Here is a 19932-nt window from a genome sequence, read left to right as displayed (position 1 = left end):
TATGGGCGGGACTAAGCCGGATGGGGTCTCTCTCCCATGACTGGTGCAATTACGACCTCTGCTGGCTGATTGATGGCGCCTGCACTGAGATGAGAAAAGAGTGCTCTCAGGGTGTGTCTCTCCGTGCACAACGCTGAGCTGCACTGCACTCGTCAAAGTGTAGGAGATAAGGTGCATACGGCATTGCTGCCCACGTGTCGGAGGGGGAGTGGGTTAGCTTCGTTCTCTTCAATCAGAGCAGGGATCGGCATAGGCGGAGAGGAAGCGTGATGCAATAGGGCAATTGGACGCGCTAAAGGGGGAGAAAAAGGGGAGAAAATGCATCAAGAAAAAAAAAAAAACGGTCCAAGGAAGGAACAGTGGTAAACCGGCAACAGGGTCATGGGCAGCCAAAGGCTCACTGATGCACGTTGGGAGCGAAGGCTGGCCCGTGTGGGCTACTGTAGCTCAAATTGCTGAAGAGGTTAATGCTGGTTCTGATAGAAAGGTGTCAGAATACACAGTGCATCACAGTTACAAAGCTGTTTTGGCAGCAAAACGTGGACACACACAAGATAAGAAAGGTGGTCATAATGTTATGGCCGATCGGTGTACATTGCTAATCAATCATTGCCCTACCTGAGCAGTTGCAGTGTTTGTAATTCTGAGTTAGCCACTACAAAAACTCTCTTTGTATCTGTTGTTTCTGGTATTTTGTCCACCCAAAATCTCACGCTGCATCTTGCTGTTTGAATCAAATGCCTTGTATAATAGAATCACAGCTTTGCAAAGGAATAAAATAAGACAAAAATGGATCTTTTGCTAAGGCTGTTGACTCAACCATTTTTACTAGAGTTTATTTTCCAACTACATATAGATCATAGCATTTGTGTTCTGTCTGGTCCACAGAAAAACTGATACATTTGACAACATTTGCATTTTTAGACAGCATTAGTCTTCCACTGCTGGGGATTCGGATCGCCTTGGGCTGCTAACCAGGGTCCTTGCACAGAGTTTGAAGACCCCACCCACTAATTAGTCCGGTCTTTCCCACCCAGCAGACTGGTGGCCAATTTTGTCTGCTGCAGGCACTGCCAATTGTGCCCACTAGGGGGCACCAAGCTGATTGGTAATAGAGCTGAGATTCGAACACGGGAAGTTCAGAATCCCAGAGCTGGTGCACTAGCGGAATATCCCGCTGCATCCCGCCCCTAATGGCTTTTTAAAATGCATTTTCTCCCTTTTTCTCCCAAATGTAGTGCGTCCAATTGCGTTATGCTCACCCCGATTGAGGAGAGCGAGACTGTCACACGCCCCCTCCGACACATGTGCAGTAGCCGACTGTATCTTTTCACCTGCACGAGGCGAGTTCATACATAGATCAGATTTGTGCACGGATCAGCATTATTCCTCGACTCAGTGCAGACGCCATCAACCAGCCAGCAGAGGTCGTAATTCGCTCAGTTATGAGAGTCTCTATGCGGCTTATCCTACAGTATGAACAACAGCCAGTCGTTGTTCATGCAGCCGCCCAGCCCTGCCGGCTGGCAGAGCAGAGATTCGATACGATGTATTCGAAATCCCAGCTCTGGTGTGCTAGTGTGTTCTACCGCTGCGCCACCTGAGCAGCCCTAGAGGCTTTTTTATCAGTAGATAGCTTTGCACTGGCATTTACGAGAGGCTATGTTGCACCTTATTCACGCTACAACTCAAAATGCAAGAGAAGTGGATCGAGCCAAGTTTGTTTTCAAATGTATCGACGCTTCCGTGGAACAGCCCTCAGGGTCGAGAGCTATTTCGACTTCACATAGGTTTTTTTTCCCTCTTTTTATCCTGACAGATAAACATTGCAGTATGATCAAAGACCAGCTTCACATACAGACAACCGAGTAAGACATTCATACCCATACACTGATACCATTCCAATACTGTATACATATAACCAAAAATTATATGTATACATTAATATATTATAAGAATTATTTTATGGCTACAGAGTAACAAAAAATAAATCTACCTAGTCAATAAATAAATGGACAATTTTTTTTTGAAAGAATATAGATTATTCGACTGGCTAATCGCATCATTCACATAAGCAAATTAATACACCATCGGTACTATTTTTTAAGTCACTAGAACATTGATTTAGATCATACAGATCTGAGGACAGTCCAAGATCGTTATCATTCTTACCGTCATGCATATCGTCATCGCAACATCTACGGACGTGTTTCACATTTTCAGATTAACACTTACTGCTGGCATTGTATCGTTCTTCAATACCGTTTCTGACATCCAACCACTAATCTAGTTCAATAAGTCCAGTCATACCTTCTCACAGACCTTCTCAAACCATTGCCAGGCAAAGGCAACATCCAAACCATGCACATTAGGTTGTACATTAGAGCACCAATGATATTCTGTGAGCTTGGCTTGCTTCAACATTACAAGATCTGGGTCACACAAGACACCCCCTGATGACAACAGGTCAGAAACTGTAACTACACGGTAGTCTCATATTCCATAACCTCTTTGGGGCTGCCTTGGCTGCGGTACTGAATCCGTGGTGTAACCGGAGAGGTATTCTCCAGCAACAGGATGGTTTTTCTTAACCGCCGGTCAATGAAATGCGCATCCCAGGCCGGGTAGCTCTTTCTGGGCAGATCAATACGGATCACAGGGCCCTCAGTCTTTGGCGTGTGGAGCGGAGGTCCAGGAGTCACACTGATAGACCTGACCTGAAACACAGGCAGGCAACTATCCCTGTCCCCTGATTCACGATCCCCATCTTTAGTCCTTTGCAAGGTTCTTGGTGGACTTGTTACCACATCCGGTTGGGGCAAAGGTGTCCCCAGGTCTCCTACTCCTCCCATTCCCAATGCACCCATCCCTTCATCCACACAGCTCCACTGGGAGCCCAGAATAGGGCCATCAGGATGAAGCAGGCAGTAGTAGATGAACATAAAAAAGGTTCCCAGAGCAAAACTGCTCACCACGACGCACAAAATAACGAGGGCGTAAAAGTCTGACGTGTGCGGGTTCCTGTAGGCGTACCAGGCGGCCGTAAGAGCCACGTTCTCCACCAGGATCACACAGTAGTACGTAGCCAGGCGGCAGCGTGCCGGGCCCTCCTTGACGTTAAACCAGCAGAAGATGTAGATGATCCCCACGACCATGTTGTAGATGATCTCCTCCCACTTGGACATGCAGAAGTCCGTCTCACCCTGGATGATCCAGAAGGTCATGGCGCACCAATGTGCCACGACGAATACGCCAAAGTAGAGCTGGAAGACGGAGGCGAAGAGCGCGAAGGCGATAGTACGTGCGCCTATGGTGAACAGGTGCCAGAGCATCTGCACAATCACTGCCTTGTAGGACATGGGTAGCTTGTCGTCTCGGGAGTCACGCAGGACCTTCTGGTAGGAGGCGATCATCCAGGCTAGGGACACCAGAGAGGCGGAGGCAGAAAGACCTGTTTAAAGTCAAAAGAGAGGCAAGTTAGAGAGGCGACTTATATAAGGTTTTCATTTTCTGCATTTATCAGACGCTTTTATCCAAAACAACTTACAGTACTGTGACAGTATATTGTCTAAGCAATTGACGGCTAAGGGCCTTGCTTAAGGGCTTCAACCAGTGACCTTTTGATTACTAGAGCAGTACCTTAACCACTAGGCTACAACTGCACTCTAAGCTTTATATACTGTATGTACAACCCCAAATAAGTTGGGACAGTATGGAAAATGCAAATAATTATAAAACACAGATTTTTTTACATTTACTTTTATTTGATTGCAGACAGGATGAACCTGAGATATTTCATCTTTTGTCTGGTAAACTTTATTTTATTTATTAATAAACATCCATTCCTGCATTTCAGGCCTGCAACACATTCCAAAAAAAGGTGGGACAGTAAAGCATTTACCACTTAAAAGACGTTTTGGCACCGAGGATACCAAGTGATTTAGTGTCTCAGGTTGAATTTTGTCCCATTCTTCCTGCAAACACGTCTTTAAGATGTGCAACAGTACGGGGTCGTCGTTGTCGCATTTTCTGTTTCAAAATTCTCCACACATTCTCTATTGGGGACAGGTCAGGACTCCAGGCAGGTCAGTCTAGTACCCGTACCCTCTTCTTCCACAGTCATAAGATGACGTCTTGAAGGCAGCATATGTTGCTCTAAGATCTCAATGTACTTTTCTGAATTAATGCTGCCATCACAGAAGCGTAAATGACCTTTGCCAAGGGCACTGACACAGCCCCATACCATGACAGATCCTGGCTTTTGGACTTGCTGCTGATAACAGTCAGGATGGTCCTTTTCGTCTTTGGTCCGGAGCACACAGCATCCATTTTTTCCAAAAAAAGACCTGGAATGCTGATTCATCTGACCACAGTAAATTTTTCCACTGTTCTCAAAACCCAGAGAAGTTGACAGTTTCTCTCTGTCATACTTGCCAGGTCCTCTGTTGGCGCACCTGCTTTTCTCTGAAGCCGTGATACTGGGCCACCTGTGGGAACTTACCCTGGTCTCACAGGGTCTCACGATGGAACAACCCTGGGAGTGCAGATTGCCCCTGAGGAGGTTTTTATCGCCTGTACTTGCTTAGGATATGGTTCTAGACCCCCACTAGCAGCACCTACATGCCTTATTATAGAAAAAAAACCCTATCACAGCTTTATTAAACTGTATTTTGTTGAATGATGCTGAACGTACAACCTGATCAGATGTATTACTGCAAAAAAAAAAAAACCTAGATTTTTATATTTTTGGAACAGCACCCTCAATATTTAATCAGTTCTAATGTAATGTATTGCGAATTAGACGTCACTGAATTATTAACAGATGAACAATGAATAATTCATGCATCAAATGATCTCTCGTCACTCGCGACTCATGATGTATATGAGTCCATGAATATTTCCTGCTCTTTAACTGACCGGGCTGATTAGAAACGCCAAGATTAAATAATAAACAGACATTACACTGATATAACAGACCTTTGTAATCTTTGTAATAATTATGACTGCGTTTACAGGTTAGCTGTGCTACCCGCAGGGACGACAACATCTGTGCGGCTGCCTGTGATGCCCCCTTGATGTGAGTGTGTGTTTGTGTGTGTGAGCACCAGTCTGACAAGTGCTTTTCTTTTCGATTCAAGGGACCCTGGGGTGTAAAGGAAGAAAAAGTATGCATATGTTTGCGTGAATGTCAGAGTATGTGAAGACTTAAACAGCATCCTTATATCCACATCCACAACTATGTGCATTATAGTAGAAGTGGTGCATATTTGCTGCTTTGGACCTCTGGAAAGGCTTTTTGATGCATTATAAAGCATAATAATAGCATTAGTAAGGTCAGGCTGATGTTGGGCTATAAGTCTTACCAGCAGTCAGCATCCCTGATCAACTCAAATGTAATGGTTGATGTTATTTAATTTAAATAGGCGGTGGCAGCTCAGTGGTTAAGGTACTGGACTAGTAACCAAAAGGTTATTGGTTTAAATCCACACTAATGCCAGATTGCCAATGTTGGGCGGTAGTGCAAGACTCTTAACCCTCAATTGCTTGGATTGTATACTGTATTGTATACAATTGTAAATTACTTTAACCAAGGCTTTCAAGTGGCAGTGCAGTAAAACACACTAGCACACCAGAGCGGATGAGTTCAAATCTCAGCTCAATGGACAACGATTGGCTCGACTAAGGGAGGAATTGCTGAAGGAGACCAGAGCACACCAGGGGATAATGGGGATCAGTGCGTGACTTTCTGTACGTGATACTAAGACCCATGTAAACCTCTCTTGTGCAGGTACAAAGAAGCAGTCGGCTACTGCCCACAGGTCGGAGGGGGCGTGTGCTAGTCAGAAGTAAAGGTCAGCATCAGTATAGAGGAAGAAAAATGCAATTACAACTATATCACTTTTATACACTGATCAGCCATAACATTAAAACTACCTCCTTGTTTCTACACTCACTGTCCATTTTATCAGCTCCACTTACTATATAAAAGTACTTTGTAGTTCTACAATTACTGACTGTAGTCCATCTGTTTCTCTGAATGCTTTTTTAGCCTGCTTTCACCCTGTTCTTCAATTGTCAGGACCCCCACAGGACCCCCACAGAGCAGGTATTATTTAGGTGGTGGATCATTCTCAGCACTGCAGTGACACTGACACGGTGGTGGTGTGTTAGTGTGTGTTGTGCTGGTATGAGTGGATCAGACACAGCAGCGCTGCTGGAGTTTTTAAATACCGTGTCCACTCACTGTCCACTCTATTAGACAGTCATAGACGATTGCTCATCTATTGCTGCTGTTTGAGTTGATCATCTTCTAGACCTTCATGAGTGGTCACAGGACGCTGCCCACGGGGCGCTGTTGGCTGGATATTTTTGGTTGGTGGACTATTCTCAGTCCAGCAGTGACAGTGAGGTGTTCACTCATACCAGCACAACACACACTAACACACCATGTCCATGTCAGTGTCACTGCAGTGCTGAGAATGATTCACCACCTAAATAATACCTGCTCTGTAGTGGTCCTGTGGGGATCCTGACCATTGAATAACAGCATGAAAGGGGGCTAACAAAGCATGCAGAGAAACAGATGGACTACAGGCAGTAATTGTAGAACTACAAAGTGCTTCTATATGGTCAGTGGAGCTGATAAAATGGACAGTGAGAGTAGCAACAAGGAGGCAGTTTTAATGTTGTGGCTGATCAGTATATTTTGGTTGGAAGTGGTGAGGGTGGGAGGAGTAGTAATCGATGGCGTTTAAGAGACTGAGAGAGAGCTTACAGTTCGGATTTAGCGCCATCTGATTTCAACCTTTGTGGACCGCTCAAAGAAGCTTTAAGGGGAAGAAGATTTTCATGTGATGATGATGTGAAAGCAGCGGTGCATCAGTGGCTACGCGCTCAACCCAAAACATTTTATGCTGATGGCATTAAAAACCTAGAAGCCAATCCACCTTCCTAAGGTGCAGGGCTGTGTGAATATAACCCCCTTTTAGCAATAGCTTTGGGTGTAATAGTTATATTCATTAAGTTAAAACAGTGTCCACATAATTTTAGCCACATAAAGTATATCATGCACTTACACACAGGTCCTAAGTCAATTACTTTCTCTGCTCTTAGACTTTTCATTACTATAGAGCCAAGTACCGGCTTATAATTCCTTTTTCCCCCTTCTCAGCTGTTGCCTTTCACTCGCTCTCTTTTGGAGTACACCTAGACTAATAGAGGTCTTAATTAATGGCGGACTGATAGCGTTAGGCCCGGTGTCAGACTACCGCATGCTCTCTGTCTGAATCTGGACACCGCGTTTCTGCTGCCCTCATGAAACATGACGGACAATCTTAATTAAATCAAACAGCGGAAACCGCCGCCACGTAGATTAAAGCCCGGGCGAAAGAAAGAGGCACGGATTCATCGAACACAGAGCTGGCAACCTGCTGAGAAGTAACTGTAATTGGAGAATTGGTTCTGCTAACTGAACGTGGGTGACATCTGGCTGCACGGTATTTTTCCAGGATGCTAATTTACAAATGATCTGGAAAAGAAAGCCTCATTAGTTATAAGCTACTAAAACCAAATAATAAAAAACATCTCACTTCAGATCCAGTCTCACCAGCCAGACTTTTACTCACAAATCTGGAGAATCTGTCTAGTGATCTGGGCTTAAGGGTAGGTAAAAAATGCATATAATAAATTTGAACTGACGGGCGGCACAGTGGCTCGGTGGGTAGCGCTGTCACCTCACAGCAAGAAGGTCCTGGGTTCGATCCCAGGCGGGGCGGTCCGGGTTCTTTCTGTGTGGAGTTTGCATGTTCTCCCCGTGTCTGCGTACACTGGAACTGACTGAAGTTGAGACGGGCGGCACGGTGGCTCGGGGGGTAGCACTGTCGCCTCACAGCAAAAAGGTCCAGGGTTCGATCCCCAGGCGGGGCGGTCCGGGTCCTTTCTGTGTGGAGTTTGCATGTTCTCCCCGTGTCTGCGTGGGTTTCCTCCGGGAGCTCCGGTTTCCTCCCACAGTCCAAACACATGCAGTCAGGTTAATTGAAGAAACTGACTTGCCCTATAAGTGAATGGGTGTGTGTATGTGTGTGTCTGCCCTGCGATGGATTGGCATCCTGTCCAGGGTGTGCCTTGCGCCCATTGAAAGGCTGGGATAGGCTCCAGCACCCCCCCCCCCCCAACCCTAATCGGATAAATGGATAGTAAAATGAATGAATGAATGAAGTTGAGACTGAGGGCAATACATGGCTCTTAAAGGGACTGTGTCCCAAATCGCACATTACCTGTTTATTGATTTGTGATTTGAAGGGTGGGTGGTGGGTAGAAAAAAAAAACTGGAACTGAGTCAGCTGGAATTAAAGCCAAGTGTTAAAGGGGCTGTGTCTCAAATCACACATTACCAAACTAAATAATATGTCGTCACTAAAAGTAGTGGACTTCTAATTATTTTGTACACTATGTAGGACTTAGGATATGGTTTGGGGCTCAACCCAGGATTTACCAGTAAACTATTTCTTTATGAGTAAAATCACAGAGTACAATTAAGTGTAATTTCATTAAGTGAGCAAAACTGCAGTAAAATTAAATATTCATTAATTCCATGTCTGTTTTCCCAGTGCTTTATCCTATTCAGGGTTGTGGTGGGTTCATCCTGGAACGGTTGCCAGTCCATCACAGGGCAAACACACACACACAATTTTAGTACCTTCAGTTAACCTGACTGCATGTCTTCGGACTGGGAAAGGAAATCGGAGCACCCAGAGGAAACCCACGCAGACATGGGGAGAACATGCACACAGTCCACAAGTCCACACAGAAACAATGGGTATTTAACCCAGGACCTTCTTGGTGTGAGGCGACAGCACTACCCACCATGCCACTGTGCCACCAAGACTAAACTTTTTGGAATACATAAATTTTAAACTGTACTGTAGCATTAGAAGAAATCCCTGCACAGGATGGTTAGATAAGTAATGGCGCACTGGAGCTGAACAATGTGCTGTTACTCATGAGGAGGGATACAAAAAAGTTGTGTTATGCAAAAGTTTTGGACAGTTTTTGGACACAGTTAATTAACATAATCTTAGAGTGTTACTCTCAGGCTGCAGATCCTAATATTAGGTTGAATTAGAAGAGCAGGACTATGAGTGTGTATGTGTAGCCTGTGTGTGTATGTGTGTTACAGGGGTATTTATGTGTACAGTGGGGGTATCTTGCGTTCTTAACCTCCAGGATCGTGATGCTGAGCTGCAGCTACAGCTAAAAATCATGGTGGGTGTAGTGTGTGTGTGTGTGGTTGTACTGCAGAGGATGTATGTCGTTGCCATGAATTTTGATGCTGAGAAACCGCAGCTCTGTGAGCTGTGTGTGTGTGTGTGGTTGTACTGCAGGGGATGCATGTTGTTGTCATGAATTTTGATGCTGAGAAACAGCAGCTCTGTAAGTTTGTGTGTTTGTGTGTGTGTGTGTGTGTGTGCATAGCCAGCAGACGCTAAGGAATTTCATTGTTATGGATCACAGTGCTGATCCTGTGTGTGTATATGTGTGTGTGTGTGTGTGTGTGTATATTTGTGTATGTGTGCATGTACAGTATATATGTGTGTGTGTGTGTGTGTGTGTGTGTGTGTGCATAGCTGAAGGACTCATAGGAATTTTATTGTTAGGGATCACAGTGCTGATCATGTGTCTGTATATGTGTGTGTGTGTGTGTGTATGTATGTGTGAATATATATTTGTGTATGTGTGAGTATGTGTATATGTGTGTTTATGTGGATATATATTTATTTGTGTATGTGTGTGTATATATTTGTGTGTATATATATATTTGTGTATGTGTGTGTATATATATATTTGTGTGTGTATACATATATATATATATATATATATATATATATATATATATATATATATATATTTGGGTGTGTGTGTATATATATTTGTGTATGTGTGTGTATATATATATTTGTGTGTGTATATATATATATTTGTGTGTGTGTATATATATTTGTGTATGTGTGTGTATATATATATTTGTGTGTGTGCGTGTATATATATGTGTATGTGTGTATATATATTTATTTGTGTGTGTATGTGTGTGTGTATATGTTTGTATGTGTGCGTGTATATATATATTTGTGTGTGTGTATATATATTTGTGTATGTGTGTATATATATATTTGTGTATGTGTGTATATATATATTTGTGTGTGTGCGTGTATATATATTTGTGTGTATGCGTGTATATATATTTGTGTATGTGTGTGTATATATATATTTGTGTGTGTTTGTTTACATATTTGTGTGTATATATTTGTGTGTGTATATATGGGTGTGTGTGTACGTATTTGTGTATGTGTGTGTATACATTTGTGTGTATGTGTGTGTTTACATATTTGTGTGCATGTATATATATTTGTGTGTGTGTGTGAATGTATATATTTGTGTATGTGTGTGTGTATATATGCATGTGTGTATATACATTTGTGTGTGTGTATACATATTTGTGTGTGTGCGTGTATATATATATTTGTGTATGTGTGTGTATATATGCATGTGTGTATATATATTTGTGTATATATATTTGTGTGTGTGTGCGTGTATATATATTTGTGTATGTGTGTGTGTATATATGCATGTGTGTATATATATTTGTGTATATACATTTGTGTGTGTATACATATTTGAGTGTGTGCGTGTATATATATTTGTGTGTGTGTATATATACAGTGTATCACAAAAGTGAGTACACCCCTCACATATCTGCAGATATTTAAGTATATCTTTTCATGGGACAACACTGACAAAATGACACTTTGACACAATGAAAAGTAGTCTGTGTGCAGCTTATATAACAGTGTAAATTTATTCTTCCCTCAAAATAACTCAATATACAGCCATTAATGTCTAAACCACCGGCAACAAAAGTGAGTACACCCCTTAGTGAAAGTTCCTGAAGTGTCAATATTTTGTGTGGCCACCATTATTTCCCAGAACTGCCTTAACTCTCCTGGGCATGGAGTTTACCAGAGCTTCACAGGTTGCCACTGGAATGCTTTTCCACTCCTCCATGACGACATCAATATTTCGGATATATTCGAGATATTCGGATATTCGAGACTTTGCGCTCCTCCACCTTCCGCTTGAGGATGCCCCAAAGATGTTCTATTGGGTTTAGGTCTGGAGACATGCTTGGCCAGTCCATCACCTTTACCCTCAGCCTCTTCAATAAAGCAGTGGTCGTCTTAGAGGTGTGTTTGGGGTCATTATCATGCTGGAACACTGCCCTGCGACCCAGTTTCCGGAGGGAGGGGATCATGCTCTGCTTCAGTATTTCACAGTACATATTGGAGTTCATGTGTCCCTCAATGAAATGTAACTCCCCAACACCTGCTGCACTCATGCAGCCCCAGACCATGGCATTCCCACCACCATGCTTGACTGTAGGCATGACACACTTATCTTTGTACTCCTCACCTGATTGCCGCCACACATGCTTGAGACCATCTGAACCAAACAAATTAATCTTGGTCTCATCAGACCATAGGACATGGTTCCAGTAATCCATGTCCTTTGTTGACATGTCTTCAGCAAACTGTTTGCGGGCTTTCTTGTGTAGAGACTTCAGAAGAGGCTTCCTTCTGGGGTGACAGCCATGCAGACCAATTTGATGTAGTGTGCGGCGTATGGTCTGAGCACTGACAGGCTGACCCCCCACCTTTTCAATCTCTGCAGCAATGCTGACAGCACTCCTGCGCCTATCTTTCAAAGACAGCAGTTGGATGTGACGCTGAGCACGTGCACTCAGCTTCTTTGGACGACCAACGCGAGGTCTGTTCTGAGTGGACCCTGCTCTTTTAAAACGCTGGATGATCTTGGCCACTGTGCTGCAGCTCAGTTTCAGGGTGTTGGCAATCTTCTTGTAGCCTTGGCCATCTTCATGTAGCGCAACAATTCGTCTTTTAAGATCCTCAGAGAGTTCTTTGCTATGAGGTGCCATGTTGGAACTTTCAGTGACCAGTATGAGAGAGTGTGAGAGCTGTACTACTAAATTGAACACACCTGCTCCCTATGCACACCTGAGACCTAGTAACACTAATAAATCACATGACATTTTGGAGGGAAAATGACAAGCAGTGCTCAATTTGGACATTTAGGGGTGTAGTCTCTTAGGGGTGTACTCACTTTTGTTGCCGGTGGTTTAGACATTAATGGCTGTATATTGAGTTATTTTGAGGGAAGAATAAATTTACACTGTTATATAAGCTGCACACAGACTACTTTTCATTGTGTCAAAGTGTCATTTTGTCAGTGTTGTCCCATGAAAAGATATACTTAAATATCTGCAGAAATGTGAGGGGTGTACTCACTTTTGTGATACACTGTATATATATATATATTTGTGTGTATATATTTGTGTGTATATATTTGTGTATGTGTGTGCATATATGGGTGTGTGTGTACATATTTGTGTATGTGTGTGTGTATTTATATCTGTGTATGTGTGTGTGTTTACATTTGTGTGTATGTGTGTGTTTACATATTTGTGTGTGCATGTATATATATTTGTGTGTGTGAATGTATATATACACTATAATTGTGTATGAGTATATATATGCATGTGTGTATATATATTTGTGTATATACATTTGTGTGTGTATGTGTGTGTGTATACATATTTGTGTGTGTGTGCGTGTATATACAGTGTATCACAAAAGTGAGTACACCCCTCACATTTCTGCAAATATTTTATTATATCTTTTCATGGGACAACACTATAGACATGAAACTTGGATATAACTTAGAGTAGTCAGTGTACAGCTTGCAGAGCAGTGTAGATTTACTGTCTTCTGAAAATAACCCAACACACAGCCATTAATGTCTAAATAGCTGGCAACATAAGTGAGTACACCCCACAGTGAACATGTCCAAATTGTGCCCAAATGTGTCGTTGTCCCTCCCTGGTGTCATGTGTCAAGGTCCCAGGTGTAAATGGGGAGCAGGGCTGTTAAATTTGGTGTTTTGGGTACAATTCTCTCATACTGGCCACTGGATATTCAACATGGCACCTCATGGCAAAGAACTCTCTGAGGATGTGAGAAATAGAATTGTTGCTCTCCACAAAGATGGCCTGGGCTATAAGAAGATTGCTAACACCCTGAAACTGAGCTACAGCATGGTGGCCAAGGTCATACAGCGGTTTTCCAGGACAGGTTCCACTCGGAACAGGCTTCGCCAGGGTCGACCAAAGAAGTTGAGTCCACGTGTTCGGCGTCAAATCCAGAGGTTGGCTTTAAAAAATAGACACATGATTGCTGCCAGCATTGCTGCAGAGGTTGAAGACGTGGGAGGTCAGCCTGTCAGTGCTCAGACCATACGCCGCACACTGCATCAACTCGGTCTGCATGGTCGTCATCCCAGAAGGAAGCTGACGCACAAGAAAGCCCGCAAACAGTTTGCTGAAGACAAGCAGTCCAAGAACATGGATTACTAGAATGCCCTGTGGTCTGACGAGACCAAGATAAACTTGTTTGGCTTAGATGGTGTCCAGCATGTGTGGCGGCGCCCTGGTGAGAAGTACCAAGACAACTGTCTCTTGCCTACAGTCAAGCATGGTGGTGGTAGCATCATGGTCTTGGGCTGCATGAGTGTTGCTGGCACTGGGGAGCTGCAGTTCATTGAGGGAAGCATGAATTCCAACATGTACTGTGACATTCTGAAACAGAGCATGATCCCCTCCCTTCGAAAACTGGGCCTCATGGCAGTTTTCCAACAGGATAACGACCCCAAACACAACCTCCAAGATGACAACTGCCTTGCTGAAGAAGCTGAAGGTAAAGGTGATGGACTAAACCCAATTGAGCACCTGTGGCACATCCTCAAGTGGAAGGTAAAGGAGTTCAAGGTGTCTAACATCCACCAGCTCCGTGATGTCATCATGGAGGAGTGGAAGAGGATTCCAGTAGCAACCTGTGCAGCTCTGGTGAATTCCATGCCCAGGAGGGTTAAGGCAGTGCTGGATAATAATGGTGGTCACACAAAATATTGACACTTTGGGCACAATTTGGACATGTTCACTGTGGGGTGTACTCACTTATGTTGCCAGCTATTTAGACATTAACGGCTGTGTGTTGAGTTATTTTCAGAAGACAGTAAATCTACACTGCTATACAAGCTGTACACTGACTACTTTAAGTTATATCCAAGTTTTATTTCTATAGTGTTGTCCCATGAAAAGATATAATAAAATATTTGCAGAAATGTGAGGGGTGTACTCACTTTTGTGATACACTGTATATATTTGTGTATGTGTGTGTATACATATTTGTGTATGTGTGTGTGTATATATATTTGTGTGTGTGTTTACATTTGTGTGTATGTGTGTGTTTACATATGTGTGTGCATGTATATATATATTTGTGTGTGTGCATGTATATATATATTTGTGTGTGTGAGAATGTATGTATATATTTGTGTATGTGTGTGTATATACTGTATATGCATGTATGTATATATATTTGTGTATATACAGTATATGTGTGTGTGTATGTGTGTGGGTATACATATTTGTGTGTGTGCGCGTATATATATTTGTGTATGTGTATGTGTGTGTGTGTGTGTGAATGCGTGTACTTGCCCTGCAGGGGTAGGATGTGTTTGCTGTGGATCATGATGCTGAGTTGCAGAACGAGCTGGGGTGCACTCTTCAGGAAAGCCTCCAGCAGCCTCAGCATGTTCACGTCAGCCGTCTCGAACATCAGACGCCAGTAGCAGTGACGATACCACTGACTCTGCACACCCAGGTACAGCGTGTGGATGTATCTGAACACACACACAAACACACACAAGAGTGTTACACAGTAATGAACCGCAGATGGCTTGTGGATCTATTTGCAGGAGGGGTTTTCGAGACAATATGATTTAAGAAACAATATCAATGTAAACAGTCTGTTGTAATACGCAGGTGATGTATGTTTACTATCTTTACACCATGTTAACACCATCTTTCTTATTAATTACATTTTTAAGTCATTCTTGCTTACCATTCCTGCTCAACAGTCCAACAGTGGCTGTTATCCGTGGTAAAACACTGATCATGCTGCCCCCTGGTGGCCGGGTGGAGCGTTTCTCTCAGAGCTTGATGGATGAAGTCAAGTAGCAGTTTAATATGTGCTGACAATGGGTCTGTCTCAAAACCTACTGAGCTCTCTACACTGATCAGCCATAACATTAAAACCACCTCCTTGTTTCTACACAGACTGTCCACGTTATCGGCTCCACTTACCATATAAAAGCACTTTGTAGTTCTACAATTACTGACTGTAGTCCATCTGTTTCTCTGCATGCTTTGTTAGCCCCCTTTCATGCTGTTCTTCAGTGGTCAGGACCCCCACAGGACCACTACAGAGCAGGTATTATTTGGGTGGTGGATCATTCTAAGCACTGCAGTGACACTGACATGGTGGTGGTGTGTTAGTGTGTGTTGTGCTGGTATGAGTGGATCAAACACAGCCATGCTGCTGGAGGTTATAAATACCTCACTGTCACTGCTGGACTGAGAAAAGTCCACCAACCAAAAACATCCAGCCAACAGCGCCCCATGGGCAGCATGGTCCTCTGACCACTTATGAATGTCTAGAAGATGACCAACTCAAACAGCAGCAATAGATGAGCGATCGTCTCTGACTTTACATCTACAGGGTGGACCAACTAGGTAGGAGGGTCTAATAGAGTGGACAGTGAGTGGACACGGTAATTAAAAACTCCAGCAGCACTGCTGTGTCTGATCCACTCATACCAGCACAACACACACTAACACAACACCACCATGTCAGTGTCAATGCGGTGCTGAGAATGACCCACCACCTAAATAATACCTGCTCTGTGGTGGTCCTGTGGGGGTCCTGACCATTGAAGAACAGGGTGAAAGCAGGCTAAAAAAGTATGTAGAGAAACAGATGGACTACAGTCAGTAATTGTATAACTACAAAGTGCTTCTATGTGGTAAGTGGAGCTGATGAAATGAACAGTGAGTGTAGAAACAAGGAGGTGGTTTTATGATGTTATGGCTGATCCTGAATGAGAAATAAAATATACATTTTAGAGCAGATGCTGTAGGTTTAGCTGCTTTATCTCTAAAGCAGAGCAAATGTTTTTATATACAGTAATTCCCTAAGCTTATAGACTGCAGTGAGACAATTGTAAGCCATGCTTGAGTCCTCTGTAGAAGATTGTTTCATGCTGATCTGTAACCATATGTTCCACCCAGAGGTGATTATTTTCTTCATGTCGCCCCATTCACAGTTTGTTTGAGGCTTGTGGGCTTTTTTTTTTACCTCAGGTTTACCGCTGGTTGCTTGGCTTTATGAAAATGCCATAATGTAGCGTTAGTTTGTCGATTTTTAAAAGCTGCATCTAGACATTAGTGGAGGCTTTCCTAAACTGTTGTCACAAAGTTGTCACGAGGCGAGTTTCTATGCGATCAGCCTTGTGCATGGAGAGCCACACCCTGATCAGCATTATTCCATTACTCTGAGCAGACGCCATCAATCAACCAGCATCAATCAGGTCGTAATTGCACCAGTAATGAGGTCCCTATCCGGCTCCCTAACCCTGGCCGCCCAACCCATGTACAGATGTATTCGAAATCCCAGCTCTGGTGTGCTAACGTATTTTACTGCTGCGCCACTTCTGACAGTCCCAACTTTTTAGTAAATGTGGTTTGTAGATGCATTTTGCCACAAGATTATTTTATCTGACATGTCAAATCCACAAGGGCACAGAGACCTGACAGAAAGATGATTTCGTTGAAGGCGATGAAATCAGGGCAGAGTCGTAGAGCAGAAAAGAAGTTACGCCAACCTGTAGTCTTTGAATGACACTAAATACGGCAGGTGCAAATGAGTCTCAACAGCCGGCATCACAGCAGTAACAAAGCAAACAGAAGGAGCTTCCTGGCATGCTACGCTCTTCTGTAACACCCCAGTCATACACAGAATCCTGCTCATCAGAGACATGATATGCCCACTCATTCAGACAATATAACCAATCAGATTTACAATATAGAAAATTGGATACATAATATAGCGAATCATGAAATGCACTACCCAGTAATTAGCTGTGAATTTAAACCGATATATAAAACACACTGCTGTATGATGCTTGCTTTAAAAAAAAAGTTTGTTAAGGATTTTGACAGCTACTTTGAAAAGTGATTAATAGACATCAGTCTATAGCTGCGTGTCATTTTAATAAACTATATAAAATTCTGAATCCTAAAAAAAGCTGAAAATGCTTAAATCAGTTCATCTGGACACAAGTTTCTTATAGAGATACGTTTCATCACTCATCCAAGTGACTTCTCCAGTCTGAGCTTACACTGATCAGCCATAACATTAAAACCACCTCCTTGTTTCTACCTTCACTTACCACATGGAAGCACTTTGTAGTTCTACAATTACTGACTGTAGTCCATCTGTTTCTCTGCATGCTTTGTTAGCCCCCTTTCATGCTGTTCTTTAATGGTCAGGACTACCACAGAGCAGGTATTATGTAGATGGTGGGTCATTCTCAGCACTGCAGTGACACTGACATGATGCTGGTATGAGTGGATCAGGAGTTTTTAAACACCTCACTGTGACTGCTGGACTGAGAATAGTCCACCAACCAAAAATATATCCAGCCAACAACGCCCCGTGGGCAGCGTCCTGTGACCACTGATGAAGGTCTAGAAGATGACCAACTCAAACAGCATCAATAGATGAGCGATCGTCTCTGACTTTACATGTACAAGGTGGACCAACTAGGTAGGAGTGTCTAATAGAGTGGACAATGAGTGAACACGGTATTTAAAAATTCCAGCAGCGCTGCTGTGTCTGATCCACTCATACCAGCACAACACACACTAACACACCACCACCATGTCAGTGTCAATGCAGTGCTGAGAATGACCCACCACCCAAATAATACCTGCTCTGTGGTGGTCCTTGGAGAGTCCTGACCATTGAAGAACAGCATGAAAGGGGGCAAACAAAGCATGCAGAGGAACAGATGGACTACAGTCAGTAATTGTAGAACTACAAAGCGCTTCTATATGGGCAGTGGAGCTGATAAAATGGACAGTGTGTGTAGAAACAAGGTGGTTTTAATGTTATGGCTGATCGGTTTGTGTGTGTGTTTATATATATATATATATATATATATATATATATATATATATATAAAAAAAACTAAAAACAATATATTACCAATAAAGCTCTGAGTAAAAAGACTGAAACTTCTGACAGCTGCCAAGTGTTTAAACCCCTACCAGGCATGGTTGGCAATATTTGTTGCAATATATTTAAGCTCTATAGTGGGTCCAAAAATACAAAACTAAATAATGTCTGAATTTCGCTGGAATAAACGGCCAAATATATATATATGCATTTTCTCATAAATAAAGCCAATTAGTCTTCCGTTGCTAAGGACCCTGATCGTGTGTGATAAGGGGATATTCATCTGACACACCGAACCCTTCTTATTTGTCCAGATTTGCACATGAGGCCAGTCTCACTCATGGAGAGTCACGCACTGATCTCCGCGTTCCTCCACTTCTGTACAGGTGACTCGGGCTACTAACCAGGGTCCTTACCCCACCCTCTTTTTAGTCCGGTCTTTTCCCACCTAGCAGTCCAGTGGCCAATTATGTCTGCTGCAGGCACTGCCAATTGTGCCAGCTAGAGGGCGCCCAGTCAACCCATAGCAGAAACAAATATTTTTTAACTCACATTCTGAGCCCAATCGAGACTGTGGTACAGCATCCCTATTATATTTTAGATGCCTTTTAGCCTCTAGTCTTATTTTTAGCAAGTGAAACACATACTCCATCAGCGTGGGATTAGCAAACTGACTGAACTCAAATCATTTTCACTTTCTGGCCTGAAATAGTTTATTTTAGCAAAACAACGTTCCATAAACTGCTGTGAGAGCAGAAAGAACCCTGACCCTGCAAAATTCTACTAATACTAATATTCTGGTACGAATTACTTCAGTGATACAGAGCACAATTGGTCCGGCATAATCTACAGAATGTCAAATTACATTGATGTGTTTGTCAAGAATACAAAACGATGCACTTATTAAACAAAGCAAATAGTCATCCACACATTACTCACGATCAGAGTCATTTGTTACTCAAGTGATGATGAAGTTAGAAAGGCTCTTAGCAAATAATGAATTCAGGAAAAAGCCTAAACCCACAGAACCAAACTTATTTTCTACAAATACACCTAAAACATCATACCACTTGAGTTCAAAAATAAGCTGAAATGATGGGCACAATTTTGTAAATGACTTTTACTACCTAGATTTAGACCTGATGCACCCTGAGGATGAGACTTGAAAATTGTTATCATCTAGTACTCAAGTAGCGCCTGATCTATATGCAGACAGACAGATAGATAGTGTTATGCCTAGTTCACACTACACGATTTTTCGCCCTGATTTTCGCTCGGCGACTGGTCGGCGCTAGATTTGCTGGCTCGGGAGCAACTGGGCGTTCGCTCGGCGATTGAAAATCGGCTCTCAATCGCTATGTGTGAACTACTCAACAACTCTATCCGAGCGGCTCGCCGAGCGTTCGGCGACCGAAGCGAGATTTCTAGCATGTCAGATATCTGAATCTGAGTCGCACAACTGGCAATGAGTGCTATGTCGAACAGCCAATGAGAACGCAAGATAAGGTGTGAGGGGAAACGCAGGGTAGTTGTTGTAAAAGGTGGGACAGGGGCATAATATAGTTTATATCAGAATACATCAGCATACACACAAGTTTTACAGAATTTCTGACCTGATCATTTATTTTTCCTCTTTGATCTTACGCTGCACATCAGCGCACAAACTTTGATCGCTCGCTACTTGTTGACGTGCATTTTTGGACGTGGTATCGCTAAACCTTTCGTC

General features: G+C 42.9%; 1 protein-coding gene across 1 annotated transcript in view; it reads right to left on the bottom strand.

The window, feature by feature from the left end:
* Positions 1-2480: 2480 nt before the first annotated feature.
* The window catches only part of xkr7b (XK, Kell blood group complex subunit-related family, member 7b), a 75151-nt gene continuing 57699 nt past the window's right edge, over positions 2481-19932 (bottom strand). Inside the window, exons 2-3 of the mRNA XM_063016060.1 lie at positions 14627-14811; positions 2481-3451 (exon numbers count right to left, since the gene is read on the bottom strand). Coding sequence (XP_062872130.1) covers positions 2481-3451; positions 14627-14811 — 1156 coding nt within the window. The remainder of the gene's footprint in view (positions 3452-14626; positions 14812-19932) is intronic.

The sequence above is a fragment of the Trichomycterus rosablanca genome, chromosome 19, assembly GCF_030014385.1.
Source record: "Trichomycterus rosablanca isolate fTriRos1 chromosome 19, fTriRos1.hap1, whole genome shotgun sequence".
NCBI lineage: Eukaryota > Metazoa > Chordata > Actinopteri > Siluriformes > Trichomycteridae > Trichomycterus > Trichomycterus rosablanca.
The sequence above is the reverse complement of the archived record's forward strand: the minus strand, read 5'-3'. Positions and strand labels throughout refer to the sequence as shown.